The sequence below is a fragment of the Micropterus dolomieu genome, linkage group LG15 (assembly GCF_021292245.1).
Source record: "Micropterus dolomieu isolate WLL.071019.BEF.003 ecotype Adirondacks linkage group LG15, ASM2129224v1, whole genome shotgun sequence".
NCBI lineage: Eukaryota > Metazoa > Chordata > Actinopteri > Centrarchiformes > Centrarchidae > Micropterus > Micropterus dolomieu.
The window spans coordinates 19939509-19958092 of record NC_060164.1 but is presented as its reverse complement, the minus strand read 5'-3'; the positions used below and the strand labels follow the sequence as shown (position 1 = coordinate 19958092).

The following is an 18584-nucleotide window of genomic DNA, read 5'->3' as shown; positions in this document are numbered from 1 at the left end:
CAAGGTTCAGCAATCTTTTATTTACATATTTACAAGTACACCCAACTTGAGTGGGCAGTTGCTAACCTAATGTATAAACCACTGCAGTCATTGGCTTCTTTTCAATTATTAAAAATTGTTATTCTAGAATTTCTTCATGCAGTATTTTCTCTACTGAGATGTGTTTTATTTTAGCAAGCAAAATGCATAAACCAGGTGCAACAGTACATTGCACCTCGTGCACTGATGCATCAGCACTAATCAAGTAGTGATATATCACTAACAAGGGCCATTTCATTTTACACTTTCACTAAAGCAGTAACTTGTAGTATGTATTGTAGTAACAGTATTTTTACCTTGTGGTATTGCTTCTTTTACATATGTAAATAATTTGAATACTTCTTCCACCATTGCTTAAAATTTAAGAGGAAACCAAACCAAAAAATGTTGTAATTCAGCCTCAAGATAAAAACAAAAAGGCAACATTAGTCTTGATTCAGACTTTATTCAAAATATTGATAAACTTGATACTCTTGATCAATCAGGCGTGAAATAACCAATACTGTAATGATGACAAAAAACTGAAACAGATGTACTCAAAGCTAAATCTGACACATCCAGATTTAAAGGAAGTGTTGCAATTAACAGGAAGTCTTGTTATTTGATCAGGTCATGGGCCTTTCAGCAAATGGCGCTGTACTGCGCCTCTGAGGTCGTTTGTGAAGTTTTCGTACGGAGTAGTTTTCTTTTGCAAGAACTTCTCACTAGCAGCTAGTTCATTTAGTAGTTTGGTCCTGAAGACAGAGGCCTTAGTGCTTGTTGAGTTGAATTTGGTCCCACAACCACTATTAGCCAGAAGCCTGAATGCACCATATTGACTAGTATCACCAATATTCTTGCTGCAGTTTGCCAAGTGTAGTTTATTTGGGCATATCGAGTCATCATTAACCTTTCTGTTAACCACCAGACAACACAAAGTGTTGTGACTGGATGACAAACTGCAGACTTCAGCTTCAAACTGAAATTCAATATTTTCAGGGGAATGTACAGTACCAGTGCATTATGGTATTTACAGATAACCCTTAATTCATAACAAACGGGCTTGCACCTTTAACAGCTTGATGATTAGTAAGGCCTTTACAGTGTTGGTTTGACAGTCAGTGGTCATAAAATACAGAACAAGGGATGCTTCACATTCTAAATCATCGTAAGATGACACAGTGACATACACATCAGGAATCACAATTATATTTACACCATTTGGGAATTCATCTCACTGTAAATGAGCCCTTGTTTCGTCCTTAAACAGTGTCACACGTTTTCTAACGAACTTCTCGGTAAGACAGCAGTAAAAAGTTGGGGGAATATAATCATCAGTCAATGATTAAGAATGGATGTTACGTTAATTTGTGTTTTCAGGGAGAGGGCCCGGGAGTGACCGTGAAACTGGGTTCACTATATATCCCGCAGAGTCAGACCTCCATACTGTCAAGTTCACAGAGGTCTGGAGAAAAACGTGTCAAACAAATCAGGATATTGAACCCTTTGCTAATCCTGAGGAAGCCATTCAGCTGGCTGTGAGTTTACAGTATAATAATGAAAGGCAAACTGTGTCTTGACTCTCTTTACCAAAATTATATCCTTAAATGTCTCCAGACCTTCCTGAGCTTGATGGTGATAAAATGATGATGATAAAAATGAAGAAAAAAAAAAACAATTTGTTTGCATAAATTACAAAATTTTGTAAAAATATGAGGACATGAATTAGACATAATGAGGAACTTCAATACTTGAAGGTGCAGGGTCTGTCTGGTTGACAGTACAAGCATCACAAATTGTTCTGAACAGTTTCTTAAAATAAAAATCCTCATGTGTGGCCACTCCCAGGCTGTGTAGTAATCCTTCCATCCATCTGAATTTATACTGATACAGCTGTCATCAGTCTAATTTCATTAATTGTGTTCCGAACTGAACATTTGTGGCTGAAGTGTTCCCCACTCTGCTGCACTGTGCTGAGTATAGGAAATATTAACCAAAAAAAACCTTTTCTATAAATACTCCATATTAGCAACCACAGCGGCCATTTTAAATACACTCCAACTTTTAAATGAAAGAGTTCCACGTTGGCTTTGTAGGACTTCCAGTGTTTTTCTACCTGCATCTCTAAAATCTTCAGGGTGTTCTGGGAGGAAACACACATGCACCGCTGCCAAGTTGCAGCATGTAACCTGTGCCTAGAACACAAACTGTACTGCAGCATCGCTGACTTTCAAAATAGTCATAAAACAGCATATATGCAGTACAAAACAAGTGCCAGCATTAGGCTGATAAGGGATAAAAAGAAATATTTACAAACAAGGCATAATGATTTTTTTTTGTTCGACATTTTAAGGGTGCATGCATGATTCTCAAGTCACAAACATCTAAAAGCGTGATCGCACAACTTTGAAGGTGACATGGAATGTATGTCCTGCTGGTTGCTAAGGTAAGGTCAAGTCTCTTCATATTAAATTACCTATAAAAATATATATATAAATAAAAAGGTGAGGGTATTGTGTTGCGAAAGCTGCAGCAGCGGTCAACGTTTAGCTGCACCGACAGAACGAGGAAGGAAGAACGTAACGGGGGGGGGGGGGGGGGGGGGGGGGGGGGGGGGTAGAGCTAACACAGGGTGGCAGTCGAGCACCAAGGGATCAGAGGAAGAGCCGCTGGTTCCAGCTCTGGAATGTTCTGCTCAGGTTTCAGAACTATGTGTGTGTGTGTGTGCGTGTGTTCTAGAATGAGACAAGGCAGTGTGTAAGGCCGTTCTCAAACTGAGTTGAGTGGTGCACATTCTAGAACTCCTTTGACACCGATGTTCTCTAGAAGTCTCAGACTTGGTTACGCGCTAGAACACTGACAGCGCTATGTTCTAGAACTAAGACAAAGCTGGGTTCTATGTTATAGAACTTTGTTTTTTTTTTAAACATGGAGAGAGAGAAAAGGCCTGGTTTTAAACCCTCCAGGAGTTTTACGCCAAGAACACTCTAGATTGTATAAGATAAACTATGACCACAGCAGATCACTTTTTCAAGGCTCCTAAGAGAGGAACTCTTTTTCCAGCTCAAAGACAGAGGACCGTCCCGGGGAACTCTGAATGCGGCAGAGCGGCACAGTGCAGTCTCGTTTCTGGCCCTCTGTGTCCATGTCCAGCAGGGAGCAGCCCATCCCCACCTCTGACGACAGCACCACGTTTAGGTTCTGTGCCGCCTTCTCTCCGGAGTAGTGGCCCAGGGAATAACTCTTGTTGCGTCCTCGCAGCAGGGCCCAGGCGTGGGGTTTGGCCCGGAACGACACCGGCCGTGGTCTGGAGAAGGCCTCCCCAGCAGAGGACTTCTCTGACGCTCCATTCTTGTCCTTCTCCGGCTTCTTCTGTGAGGCTGGAGGAGGCAGAGCGGGAGGGCCGTTGGCTGGAAACAGAAGGGGGAGACAGACATTTGGAGCATAAATATATTTTTTAGACCGTATATTCATGCTTACTTCCCTTACCGCTGTTTTGTGTTACTCACTGTTGTGGTTGGTGGTGTATTTCTTTCTGCGTAGTCGTGTTCCTGTGTTGTGATTGCTCTGCTCTGGCGGCTGGCTTTGGGTTTGCACTGGTGTCTGTGTGTTAGCTGCAGTCCTGTTACTCTGGCCTTCTTTAGATGCTGCTGGGCCGGGTCTGGGTGGCTCCGTGTGATGATTGACAGCCACGAGCTCAGCCTTCCCAGGGCTAGACTCCGACACCTCCGCCTCAGATTGCAAGAGACACTTTGTGGAGTTGCATTCTATAATGGCTGACATGGAGATGAGATTGACAGCTTGGGGGGAGGTGTGGTTTGACGATGCCTCATCTTTGCGGGAGCGACCGCTTGGTGGCGATGTGCTGCGGCGGAACCGGGTCGCACGCTGAAACAGGCCCTCCTTCTTCTTCTTCTCTTTCTCCTCACGCTGGGGCTCGCAATCTTCCCCAGGGGCGGAGTTTTTGAGAGCCTCCCTAATGTCATAACCGAGCACGACTGAAGCCAGCAACGAGCCGCAGCTGTACAGCACAGAGTCAGTCTTTCGGCGAGCAGTCGTCCGCTTCAGGCTGTTGGTGGGGGTGAGCTGTGGCGTGGTCGAGGTGGACGAGGTGGATGTGGTGGTGTAGGGGTCGTCCGGGGTCTCTGGTGGGCCACCCTGACCTGCTGCCCCGACCCCAGCATCTCCCTGCCCCCCGGGGCTCTGAGGCTGCTGCTGCTCGTCCCTCCACAGAGGTAGATCGATATACACCTGGTTGGGGAACTTGATCTGCTTTGGCTTGGCGCTGCTGTCAGGACATTCCTGGGAGAATGCCTCGTCTTTACCAGCCCCAGCTGAAAACACAGAAGTGGAAAACAGGCATTATAAATAAATGACTGATAGAGTCTTCTCCAAACAAGCACCCTTTCCCCTTAGCAACAAATGACATTAAACCCCCTTTTTAAATCTAACAAGTAAACAAGCACTCAAAAAACTAAGGTTTTTTAAACCTGTTCAGCGTATTCTTATTTTAAAAATTACAGCATCACGATGGATCTTCAGCTCACCTTGTTCAGCAAACAGGGCAGCGAGGGGGACAGACTTCTGGGACTTGACCAGGCTGGTGGACCAGGGGTTATTGCCGTCTGACAGAGGACGCACTCTGAAAACGACAGACAAGAAAACATGAAATAGGCCAGGTGTGTGTGTGTGGGCTTGTATAGGCATGGGCCGGTTAGCAGTTTCAAGGTATCCCTCGGTATAAAAAGGTTTTTCAAAATTTTCAAGGTTTTTCAAAAATCACTAAAATGTTTTGTTATACCGTTGCTGCAGAAAAATTACTAGCCTGAGTTTTTCTGTGTGTGTGTGTGTGTGTGTAATCTACCTCTCAGCAGCAGTAGGCCTTTCTTTGCTCTGTACTGAACTGGGGCCCCAGGTTCTTCCTTTCTTCTTGATTCCCTTTTTCACGTCATCAAACTCCTCTGGCCTGAAGAGGGTGCTGCGGCCCCACGTGCGGTTGCTCTCATCTTGAGTAACTGTTGACACAGTTAACCACAAGTTACCACAGACTCAAACATCTCCAGCAAGCTGCTGCTGGCCCTGACTAATTATTAAAAGGGACTATGCCATCTGTAAAATCCCAGTAGTGTCTTCCTCTAGAAAGTTAGGTTATTATTTTTATGTTGTATCTTTCTCCAACTATGTAGAGTTGATAAAAAGTCTCATTACCACATAACTCAAGGGTGTTCTCTCTCTTAAAAAGTTGATTTTAAGATCATTCTACACTGGAGCTGCAAAGATTAATCGATTAGTTGTCAACTATTAAATTAATCAGCAACTAATGTGATCATCGATTAATCGGTATGAGTAATTTTTTAATAAAAAACAAAATTTCTCTGATTTCAGCTTCTTAAATATGAATATTTTCTGGTTTCTTTCCTCCTCTATGAAAGTAAACTGAGTATCATTGGATTATGGAAAAACCAAGACATTTGAGGACGTCATCTTGGCCTTTGGAAATAATTATAGTATAGTATAGATTACCGAGTTTGATTCAGGAAGATTCAGAAAGTTTCATACAAGAAAATATCACTCATATTAATTTTCACAAATGTAAAATCAAAAAGCAGAAACCGTAACAGTTATAATAAAAGCTTCTTATGGGTGTGTGTGTTAGTCATTGTGAAGTTGTTATGAAGGTGTGTGGGACGGCAGGATCCACTGCAGACATCACTGCAACAGACTAGGGCCAAAACTCAACACAACTCGGATATGTGTAAATGAATGTATGAATACCAGTATGTTTTTAAAAGCCAATTATTGATTTTGCACCGCATTATATGAGATGATTCAAAAACAAATGTGAGCAGCGGACCGGCCCGAGTCTGTGGCATAAACCTCATCACTGTTGCTCGTTTGAGATTCAGGTTAAGTACCAGTGAAACCATTTTAACCAGCAGCAAACACCAAAGTCTTGTTATAATCCACGCACTGGGGAAACCTTGCAAATCACCACAAACAATCCCTGCTGATGGGAAACTGTTAGGCATGAAACCCTTTCAGGAGCTCAAAGTTAGCCTAACATCTGCAGAGCTTGCCTTTCCTCCTGAGCCCACAGTAGGCTGTGAGCTCGCTGGTCAGATCAACATCCTGATGGTAAACGTGCAAACTGTCCCTCTGCCTATGGGACGTCACTGAGGAGGGAAACATAAATGTTACCAACATGAGTGTGACTCAAGGTTTGTAACTGATGTGCTTCTAAATGTGCCTCAAACGCTAAATTTGTGATTTTGGGCTATATAGGTAAAATCCACTGGAAATCGACTTGAAATATGTTTAATTGTATTAAAGTATTGTAGGGATATATGTGAGGGCATGAATGTTTATAGCGTGTGCATATGTGTCCATGTCCACAGGTATATTGTGTGCTTTGCAATACACTGTTTTTGATGTGAGACACGTACATGTGCCGTGAAAACAACATTTGCATTTCTCTGCATTAAATCAGTCCATATTAAAACACATGACCCCTAATCAAGTGTACATTTCACGTATTGTGTATCTGTGTATGTTTCTGTTCACGATCTATATAGGCTAGGGCTGAATGATCTTGAAAAAAATCTAATTGCGATTATTTTGACTGATATTGCAATTGCGTTATGATTTGTGATATTGGAGGGAATAATAGTTAGGAAGGATTTCGCAAGGATTTGTACCAAGCAAAGATGTTTTCTTAAGTTTGAAGAATATGAGAGGCCATGGACATTTGTGCAACACAACAACATTTCATTTAAAATGTTATTTTGCCACACATATAGTCTTTGACAAATACTGCACCTCCTGCGATGTGAAAATTGCAGTAGGCCATATTGCGATTTTGATTAATTCAATTTCAGCCCTAATACAGGCTGTGAAAAAAACCCTATGTAATCCTGTAACTGAAAGCAACTGTTAAGACAACATTTGTTGGGTCCATAAAAGATATATGCCGTATATATATATAATTTCTTATTCAAGTATTCTGTCTTTTCTATGGCTCCTATATAACAGAGAAGCTATCTAATTAACCAGCATAACCAAAGTCATTAAGTAAACTAACGGTACATTAAAACAGTTCTTTGTTGGCTTCTGCTGATCTGTAAATGTTACGGTAGTTTTTATGCCTCTCTCTCAGATTTAAAGCCCGCTGTGAAAAGTCTTGGGCCCTTTTGAAGAGCATCTCTGTTAGAGATCGTCATAAAAAATACAGTGATTCTGAGCAACAATCTGCGCCCGCTGTCTGAATATCAGGGTCTACCGTAAATGCTCAACAGGAATTTGTTCCCGTTATTGCAAAGGCGTTGGTGTGTGACTAACAACATTATCAAACTGTTCAAACAACTGGCTGCCCGTTTGTGGCTTTGGCGCTTTAGTTTACACGGCTCTTGTCATTGTGAATGAAACTGTTCCCATGAAATTCTCAGAGATATGATTTCTTGAGAACAGTTCTATTTTTTTTAAATAAGCAGATTTTACTTAATCCAGGCCGTGAAATACACCTGACCAAGTACAGAGCCACAAGAATACTGACACAGACGTGGAAGAGACAATCACACTAAGGAAAACTTTATAAATATAAAAAAAATGAAACATTGAACTCACGCTGAATGGCTCGTAGCCGGGGGATGAGTGTAGGACTGCTGGGAGGAGAGGAGGTGGTGCTATGAAGGCTTCGCCTCTTGTCCATGGAAGGAGACGCCTGCACAGTGATCTTGTGCTGGAAGTCTGCAAAGTGCAACACGAACAAATGAACATTGGCAATGCGGTCATTACAATTTTAGAAGTTACGGTTACAGATATCACACATCAATGTATCCTTGATAAAATGTTCAACACAATACTTTATTGTGCTGCACATTCAAACAGTCAAGACTAATGGACTGATATCAGAGTCCTTTCCTCTTCAATGAGGAGTAAAGCAAGGAGCTCTTTTCACTGCTCACGCTAGAAGACCACCAATTTAAATGTGAAACCAAGTCAAGACATCCGTTCAGTCTGTTCACTCACCTGAGGGCAGGCTGATGCGGTTTCCGTCCTTCAGTTTAAGGCGTGAACGTTTGAATTTGCCTTTCCTCTTCTTCACATTGGGCTTGTCTTTGTTGAGCTGGAAAATGAGGATGTTGAGCTCTCTCTCCAGCACGTTGATCTCCCGTTCTGCCAGCTGCTGCTCCCGACGCTTCAGCAGCTCCTCCTGAGACTTCTGCTGAAGGGCGGCCCGCGTCAGCTCTTCTTCTCTGGAACGTAGCTCCTGGAAAAAGCAGGTATTAAGATTAGTGATACTCTGATTAATCGGTCGGCCGATTAATTGGGCCAATATATGGCATTTTTAGATAATTGGCATCACCTGATACCTGCACCCACGAGGCAGATAGACACAAAATGTCTGCGACACATCTGCAGGCAGCCTTGTCAGTGTGGCTGCTGTGGAACAATGTTAGCACTCCCATTGTGAGTTTTGGGAAGGTGGCAAAAAAGTTAGTTTTGGCCCTAAATATGCTCAGTCACCATAGTCTTTCTAAATGTTAACACGTTTCTCCCATCCTAAATGACAGCAAGTCTAATCTAAAACCATTACTATCTAGCGTTACATATATAGTAGCCATGTTTCCATCTGAATGTCAGGGAAATGTTACTTTGACTTTTGACACATGGATATGTAATAAACAACATGTTACTGGCTAAGGTAACTTGAACTTAGCATTGAATAATGGAATTTTACGTGCTTTTTCTGTATAATGTCACCTCTTCTCTTAAATGGTAACTCCTCTGATTTTACATGAATGTCTATTTACAGGTCTACAGGAATACGGCTGCCTGTGTGCCATCTTTTGTGGCTCCAGAGCTGTGAGAAATTTGATAAAAGGATTGTCACTTGAGTCAGCATCAGTTGGGGCTGAAGGCTACAAGTTTGTGAATAAAAAAACCAACCTGTGGATGTGGAGTTAAAAAGAAGTGAGGTTAGCAGACCTCTGTAGCTCGCTCCTCATCTCTGCTCGAGCCGACCAGCTCCACGCCACATTAGCAGCTACTAGCATAACACCCCACTGAATCTCTGACCAAACTGTTGGTGGTCGAGGTGCACTATGGGTGTATGCAGTGCTAAATCGATTTAAAGGGTCATTTTTCTGACCTTCTCTGGATTATTATTCAACTTTGAGGTAACCTTTTGCAGTCATGTTTCTGTTTTACATCTGTGCTAATCTAATCCTTCTATATAACAGTATTCCTCCTGATGTCTACACATGGCCATGTAAGATATTTGTTGGGTTTGGAGGCTATTTCTCTTTTAAGAAAGAGGAGAAAATGCATTGCAGAAGGACAAACATGTAGAAATACATTTTATAATTCCCTTATGACAAGAAAAAAGCTCTTGCAGACATACATAAGACAGGCAGGAGTGTTAGCCGTGTATTAGATAACTCCCGTCTATAACAAGTTGGTTTCAGGAGATTACTGCCTGCTGTTTTGGGCTGTGTTACATAGATTAAGCCATGGGAGGAGACAAGTCTGCTTTCTTCATTCCCACTATTTTCTCTTTAATTGCTCTCAGCTGAGTAATAATAATCCTTACTGGATGACTTCCATAAAGCAGCTTTACAGTCAAGCCTCTTCAGCCACCCACCTAGACACAGATCACTGTGGGATGTTTACAGGAAACCTGCTGATTTAGTGGCTAATTCTACAAGTAATCTTATGAAATGTGCGATGGGAAAATGTTAGCTAATGCTCAAAGCTACATTATCTTTTGTTCTCTTGATTTATGAAAGGTTTACACAGCTAACAATGTTACAGAGTTTTGCCATAGTGATGTGGTGCAGATTATCAGTTAGGGGGATTCTTTTGGATAATTGGACGTTATATAACAAGAGGGTACATGTTTAGAAGAGGGTGTAGCACAGCTGATAGACTAGAACCAGGGAGAACACATAAATATATAATACAAAGAAAATAAAATCATGAAATATAAGGCACAAATAAAGTATATTAAAACAAAAAACAACACCTGTGGAGTCTTTAGTATCCATGTCATTCAGTTCAACATGTGTTAAACCCAGCTCTGTGTGCTGATCCTGCTGTTTCTACAAACACTAATTAACCCCCCTCTTTAAGCCAGAGATGGGAAACTTACACAGGAAGCAGATTAAGGTCTTAACAGGGGGAAGTACGCTGAAGCACCCCGCCATTAATGACTCGTTTTGTTAAACGTGCGATTAGCTTGTCCACTGAAAGTAACCAATTAAACATTTTAGTCCGTGAAAGCCGTCCCAAGCGATTTGGCGTGGTTACACTAAATCCTGATAATGAACAAGTAGAGAACGTTAGAAGAAGGATAAGAGGTCTGTTACATATACTGTACATCAGGTTCCCAACTTCCCACACTGTGTGAGACAGAGGGGAGCGAGGAGGAAATAAAACATACATTTGATGCTTCTTACCACCTGCCCTCATATTGTGTGTATGGTTTAATTTCAGTGGCTCTATATATGGATGTTTGTGTGTTTGTGTGTCTCATCACTCTACCCTACCTTCTCTTTGGTCCTGAGCTCATCAAACATCTCCTGGATCTCCACGCGCCAGTCGTCCTGCATGCTGTGGAAGGAGTCCTGGGGCATGGTGGCCATCACCGCCTCCTCGATGGCTGACAGCTGCTCCAGGATGCAGGAGAAAGAGGGACGCACATGGGGGTCCTGGTCCCAGCACTCTGGACACACATTGCAATGTATATAGATAGACACATTAACAAACACAGTCACAAGCTTATATATGTATTTTTTCATCTGCACAACCAGAGCAGAAAACTAGTGTTTGCACAAAGTGCTATTATGGTAAAATTAATATGTGTAAGATGATAATATTATCCAAATATTAAGTATGAACAACAAATACTTCATCTGATACTGGAAAGAGGCTTCCAGTAATCACATACTCCCAAACAATGTTGGCGACACAAAATCTGTACTGGAAGCTTTGCATTACACCCACTATCACACATTTTGTCCAATGACAAACAACCACTGAGTAGAAATCCTTATGTGAAGTAGAATTGAACGAAAAGTCAAAGATCCCTGTGTGTACAGTTACAATCAGGTATATTACCATTAACTATAACAGACAGCTAACAGACAGGTTAAATGGTTTCACTGAAAACAAAAAGCATTGTTTGTTATCTTATTTATGACAGTGCGTGTCATAAATAAGTTCAACCTTCTCAGAGTTGACATTACAGTCACACATTCATGAGAGAAACTTCACTTTGCAAGGCTGCAACATCACACACACACACGTCTGCCGTGTAGTATGCATGCACTGGAAAGTTATATTAGACTTTGCAATTTAGCAGTGAGGAAATACTCCTGAGTTTAGCCCACAATCACTACCATGCACCTTAGAGACTTTGCCTTGGATTGGGCGCATATAGAAGAAAACAGTGATTTTGGTTATTTTTATGACATTAATTTCAGGGAATTTCCGATTTTTCTTCTTGTAAATTTCACACTTTCATCTAGGATTTTTGTTTTCACAGTTATTAACCCTGGCTCCCTATTTTTTGGACACGTAAAATAATCTATCTAAATATGTGAAAACACTTCAGAGAATTCAATTATAGACAACAGATGGGCTACATCTAAGAAACCATCCCGTTAATTACTTAAGATTCCTCTGTAAAATCACAGAGGCAGCAGGGCTCGCTGTCTGAAGTAATGCTGTTGTGTTCAGAACTTCATTGCAACCGCAGAGGAACAAATCAGCATGAAATCTAAACATATTTTATGAAGTGGTATGTATTAATATCCTACTTCTCATCATTAACACTGAGTACAGATGTGGTGTGTAGTCCACGTGCAGGGTAACCTCGAGTTAACCACGAACAAAACCTGCTCGGAGCAGTTTAGAGATGCAGCGTAAATTGCCATGGCAACAGACCCCGGGTTACACCTATCCACCTTTCGTAGTACGGTTAATTGGGAAGTTACACCCGATGTCACAAAGTTACTCCTGAAGTTACCTGGATAAGCCAGTTACCTCGCTTCGTAGTACAGGCCACTGATCTACCGCTGCCTTGATCGGTTAGGTAGTTTGTGTTATTGTGTGACTATTGTGAAGTCACACAACAACCACAAACAAACTAAGCAACCAACCGAGGTAGCGGTAGATCACCAATTACTGTGTTCTACATGGTAAAATTACTATATTTGTCAATAGAGTCTGGTGGCTTTGACAAGAGCGATATAGCGACTGTTACTTTACTGGTTAAACAGAAGTGAGGTCTGTAGGCGTCCTTTCCATAGTGTTCAGGCACTTGTAACAACAATCTGAACTTGTCAGTGGCAAAAACAAGCACTTTAGTGAACGTGCTATTTTGCAGCCCCATTTCGCTGTTGCCGACTGCAGCTCTGGACCAATTTCAAAAATCTTTGTTCCAGTTAGTCACATAGGCACAAAACATGGGGAAATAGGGGCCAGCTTGAAAAATACCATAGTTAGAAGAGAACCTTATTTGGTGGCAGATTTCACAATGTAATGTCATTATGTAAGAAGTAATGTTCTTGTCTTATAACCAAAAAAAGACTCTACAAATTGTTTTTATGAAAAGAACAACATAACTACCACAAACAAACATCTGAATATTCTCCAATCAATTAACATTTACAGTTTTTACAAACTTTTTCTTGTGTTTTACTATACTTCTAAGTCTATAGTGCCATGTACGGTTGCTTACTTCAAATAAAGTTTCTTTATCATTATAGGACCAACAGGTTTATGTAATATATGTGATCAAACTTACCTATCAGTGATTCTCTTGTAATAATTCAATTAATTCAACTTCCCATAGATTTGTTCATAGATCCTGAAATGAAAATAATTTATTTCAGGACACGCTTTCCTACATCCTGTACATTTACCTTCCATGAGCTTGGCGAAGGGTTCGGGGCAAGTGGAGGGGATTGGTAGAGTTAACTTATTGACTGCCACACCATAAGCAACAGCCAGGCCGTCTATCCCACGGTAGGGCACCTCCCCTGTTAACAGCTCCCACAGCAAGACACCATAGCTGATGGATGGAATAAAAAGAAAATGAAGAGGAAGAGATCTTTAACAAAAGAATGAGGACTAATGTGCGACAAATGAGTAAGTGTAGATATTTTATCCTTGGGCCTGTGTTATTTGTCATACCCCCACACGTCACTGCCTTTGGAGAAGAGAGATGACTTGATGACCTCAGGGGCCATCCAGGAGTAGGTGCCTGCAGCTGACATTTTTGTTGTTTTGTGCCACTCCCTGGCCAGGCCGAAATCTGTGATCTTCAAGGTCTTCCTCCCGATGTCGTCATTCTCAATCTTTTCAAGTAATAAAACTGAAAAGAGGACAGAGAAGGGATATATTAGACATTAGAAGATACATAAGGGAAAGGGCAAAACAAGCGATGAATGACAGGATTGGGATGAAAGTGACAGATGTGACTGGGGGGTAAAAGAGAAAGACGACTGAAAGAGAAAGGGAGACACAAAGAGTGGCGGACAGAGAAAAAGACAACCGTGCAGGTGAGGGGATGATAGTCGATATCCAACAGAGGAATGCATGTCATTTATTACTGTAGTAACAGGAGGTTGACAGCGCCACAAAGCACCTGTCCTCGGGTCCTAAATCTGCTTAACACATTAAAGACAGCCGGAACCCTCCAGAACCTGCCTGTAATGCTACACCTGGCCCGAGAGCCCCGCCACAGAGAAAACACAACCCAATGACGTGCGAAGTCTAGACCCTCTACGCCAATCATCAAAAGGAAAATGACTCACATGCACATGCTCTTTTCTGACTGGTTCTGGGTGAGGAGTAATAGTCAACACATGATAACTACATAAAAATGATTTAGAGAAAGAAAACAATTGATTATTTAAAGAGTTAGCGATTCATTTTTAGTTTAAATTTGAATTGACTGTTTCAGCTGTAGTATAATGCACACATTTGAGCGAAAAGTACACAAGTAAACAAGGGAAACTTGAGCAAAAATTTTAAAAATGCACAAGAATGGGGTTAAACAAACGGATATAAAATAAAACCAAAGTGACAACAGTGCAGTCATTTTCAGCAAACACTTTAGAGTAAAGACTTATTCTTACTGTACATAATTGACACACGCAGGAGTCAACAAGATGTTGAGAGTAAGCTTTTTGAATCTGTGCCACCCACGAGCAGGTGACAACACGGGAGTAGCAACATTTTTCTGCCATCCAATGTATTTCTTTCAACAGGAATACACTTACTCTCTGCGTGCTGATACACCAACTGCCAAATATACTTGTAATATATCTCTTTGAAAACAAAAAGAAAAAAAACACTTTTCCATGAAGTTTTGTATCGACAGCCAAAACAGACTCTTTGATCCTTTGATCCTCTTTGTATTATTTTCAACATTTGTTTTTGCCTCTGCCAAGATCTCCTCACATTACAAACTGTCCCATTTCATTATTTACATGCTGCACTAACACTGCAGATAAACATGAACATGTGCTATCAGCTGGAGTGGTGTCAAATCCAGCAGAGCAGACTAGAGAGAGTCTTCTCTGGTGGACTAAGCACTAAGAGTATCGAGTGTATTGCTTGCACATACGCTCTGTGGTGATATTCCCATGGGAATAAAAGCATGTAATGATAAAGAAACACAGTGGAAGTGTTGAAAACAAAAGCCAAGTGAGTTTCTTCACCTATTGTATCACAATGTACGCTGAAAAAGTTAAGTGTTACTCAGTTTAATAGCTATTTGTTGACAGTTTTCAACAAAGGCTCTTTGATGTGTTTGTGCAAGTTTTACTTGTAGCTGAGCTGCGTGTGCTGTTATCACTCGATGACCTTGGACTTCCTCCTCCACAGCAGTACCAAACTAAAACCTGCCAACACACACGCACACCTTTCTACAATTTTCAACCACAGCCATGCACAAACATGCGCCTATATTACACTTGTGACCAATTACACAACAAATGTGTCGAGACTGAACCAGATCTACTGAAAGATGTAAGAGGGGTGGAAAGGAGGACAGCTGTTCTACAAGAGCAGATAGTGTGGTCAGACTCAACGCTAAAACACAAAAAACAAAACTGAAACAGACTTTCCGAAGTAATGCATGTATTTTATATAAACTTAAAATGCCCTTAACTGGCCAAATCGTACAGCTGCACCTTCCCTGCTTTTTCAGTCCAACTTTTAAACTCAGGGAATACATTTTCAGACACGCATTCTACTGAGGCTAATGTGATTGAATTATATTGTTCAAGAAGGTTTATTGAATTGTGCTGTTTTGTATCTGATTTGCTCTTTGTTTTATGTGATAAATACCTTTAGGTGTGTAGGGGCCTACTAAATATAGTTAAATGAAAAGACTGTTTCTTTACATGTGGGATCTTAATGGGAAAACCACACCTTCCATGATGCTTTGCTCTTTGTGAATTCCTGTTTCATGATAACTTAGCCAATGTAATTTCAGTTTGTTTTGATTGATGTAAACTGAGCCACTTGAGGGGGAGAACTTTAGGGTAGAAAAAGATGGTCGGAAGAGAAGAACGAGAGAAGACGCATGTGCGAGAGAGAAGCGGCTCTGTATCGATGTGTGGTAAAACTTTCAGTTGAACTCGGAGAGAATTAATAGCTAGGGCACAAATATTACCTTGCAGTTAATTTATGTGTCGTAGCAGGCTCAGTCATTTGTTTTTTTCCAGTGAAAGTGATAAGTGTAGCTCGGTCATACCCCCGTTCCTGTTTGCAATAACAGAGAAAAGTGTAAAAGTGCAAACTGTCTGACTTTTAAACTAGAGGGACATTGGTTTGAACTGTCGAGAGAGACAACCAGCGTAGACAACGAGTGCAGTTTTTACCGGAGAACTAGAGAGAATGTGGATCCGTGTGAGCTAGCCTGCTGAGTAGCACCGCTGTGAGGAGGGACCTCGCCCATGGGAATTGCATCGCCGCGCGGACATCTACCTACTGCACCTCGCCATTCTGCTGCATCATCTACCAGCCTGTGGATCCTTTTGAACTATCGGAGCGTCGGAGTGACGGAGCCGCATGAGTAAGGGGAGACTTTTCTGAACATTGAACTGTACTACCAGGGAGTTAAAGGATTACTCTTTCATATGTGCACCACCGTATGGGCCCCAACGTTTACAAATCCAAGCGCTTGGTAATAATTTGAACATTTTAAAGTTGAACTGTGATGGTACAGATGTGTGTACTTGGGACTTTATTATACTGAAGTGGTACCTTTTGTTATTGATACCTGTACAGGTTACATTTATTTTCATTCAGTTCACACACACACACACACACACACACACACACACACACACACGGTTTAATGTTTTTTTTATTCCATTCTAAGAAAAACAAAACAGGGAAGTGTTTCTTGAAGAGTACCAGAGTGGTTTGATAAAGCATCTTTTGGCTATTTGTCAGTATATTAAGGGTTCATTGTAAGGTTTAAACTTTGAACTTAAAGCTTTGGTGTTTTGGGTTTGACACAAAAAAGTGGTGTTTTCCTGGTGCTTTTTGAGAGTACCAGGAAAGTAAAAAATAAATGTGTTTTTCCCTTTTTCATACTATATACTGTTGTTCATATTTGACTTACTTATAAATACTTACCATTATTCTGGGGAACTTCAGTACAGTTCTTAAGGTGAGCTTAGTAGTTCCACAGTGGAGGCACCGCGCTATTATTGTTCTTACACATATTGTTTATCTGTTGTCTTTACCTACTTATCCTGCCTGAAGTCACTGTAACAAATATTAGTAAATAGGGAATATTTAGCCAGCTCACCATCAACAGCTAAGAACCCAGGATCCTGTTTATCACACTTTTAATATAGTAGCCCGGTGTGATAGTAAGGTACACCTTAGGTCTTGTTTGATCAGTTCTACTGGTGTCAACAAAGGGTTACAGGTGTCTTAAGAGAAGGATACTGAAGCTACTTGACATCAACAACATCAACTTGGGTTTAGGATCTTGTGATGGGCATTTTTCTCTATTTTCTCGCATTTTTTAGACCAAACAATTTATTAATTGATTAATTGATTATGAAAATGAGTTAGGCTATTTGCAGCCCAAGACTGAGTAAACATAATAAATTTTACTACGTTTGCACCTCCCGTCCAGACTACAACAGCAAATCCAAAGACCTAAAACAGAGAAGTTTGAAAACGCTGCTGACCCCGGTTTCGTTTTAAAACTCCGTGGTAGCGTTTTAGACGGGCAAAAACGGAGGCCTTTAAAAACAAAATCTTCTGCGGAGTAGACCATCTGCTTCATGTTTACACCGGCACACGCATGCCCAGTGTACATGAATGACCACTAGATGTGCGTTTTCAGTCGTTTTAATATAGAGATCAACTTTGGTACGCAGCTAAAACCATGATGTGGACGGATATTGTATTAGTTTTAAAACTCCATTTTTAAACAAAAACGTAGTAGTGTGGATGTAGCCTCAGAGATATATAAACGTATTTACTTGCATTATAATAAAAATCATGTTTGCCTAAGCAAGATCCTATATACAAATCTGCAGCATGCTGTTTGACATTCAATATAAATGCGAATAAAATGTGTCCATGAATGTCTGTTTCTTTATCATATTTCTAGCTTAAGTGTGAATGTTCTTTAAGTCAGCACAGAATACCAGGGACATCTGGCTTGTCTACTGCAAACACAACTGCATTTTACCACAGCCGAAAAGTAAGCACGGTACTTCAACTATCACCCCAACTAACACAAGAAACAAATGAACAGACCACTCCTGCTTATAAACTAGTTCCTATCAAAAACAAATTGTTGTTTGGCATTTCCTTCACACACATTGAAGACACAGTCATAGAGGGGTGAGGGTTAAGATTTTCCTGGGCATACACAAGTATTTTCAATTGGGCCTATTTTAACTGTAGTGTGACTCCAATGGGTCTCCACTAATAACAGGGGTAGTGATGCCATTACAAGCCTAGGGCACAGAGGGGATCCTCTACCCAGGCTGCAACAAAAGGAATTCCATTACAAACAGGTTTCACTAGACCAATGATCTACTGCTACTTCCTGTTGTCAGGTCCTCTCTCAGTGATTCCAAAGATTCCTCCCAGCAGGTTTATAATGACTTACGATGGGTTAGTTACACAACTTAAAAGAACAGTGGTTTTGGGATGAACCCGTCTGCGTTGATTGGCCTATAGAATATCAGGCCAAATACTTTCTTTGTAGCGCCATGATACTTCAGTGTCAGCCCTCTAGAAATGTTCTGATAAAAGACCTAGCTCCTGTCAACTTGACTCCATGCTGACGTTATACTATAAAAAAAAAAAAAAAAAAAAACACACCTGTAAACTACAGCCAGACATTTTGTTTGGAGTTTATTAGCAGCCAAGCTCATAACACAAACACACTACATTGCCTCTGCTGAGTAACTTGTGTTTCTACGTCCTTTGACTGATAAAGTGTTCCAAATCTTCATTCATTGTACAAATCTATCCAAGCATAATTTGCCGTCAATAAAAATGAAGACGCTATCGAA

At 41.0% G+C, this 18584-nt stretch overlaps 1 protein-coding gene across 2 annotated transcripts in view; it reads right to left on the bottom strand.

Annotated features, from left to right (window-relative positions):
• Window positions 1–18584, bottom strand: part of map3k21 (mitogen-activated protein kinase kinase kinase 21) — a 30336-nt gene continuing 11752 nt past the window's right edge. The window contains exons 2-11 of one of the 2 annotated variants that reach the window (XM_046070207.1): window positions 13213–13393; window positions 12942–13090; window positions 10563–10738; window positions 8044–8284; window positions 7639–7761; window positions 6096–6191; window positions 4883–5033; window positions 4566–4660; window positions 3528–4352; window positions 1–3428 (exon numbers count right to left, since the gene is read on the bottom strand). In XM_046070207.1, the coding sequence (XP_045926163.1) occupies window positions 3058–3428; window positions 3528–4352; window positions 4566–4660; window positions 4883–5033; window positions 6096–6191; window positions 7639–7761; window positions 8044–8284; window positions 10563–10738; window positions 12942–13090; window positions 13213–13393 (2408 nt within the window). In that variant the 3' untranslated portion in view covers window positions 1–3057. The remainder of the gene's footprint in view (window positions 3429–3527; window positions 4353–4565; window positions 4661–4882; window positions 5034–6095; window positions 6192–7638; window positions 7762–8043; window positions 8285–10562; window positions 10739–12941; window positions 13091–13212; window positions 13394–18584) is intronic. The other variant, XM_046070208.1, reaches the window with a different exon arrangement.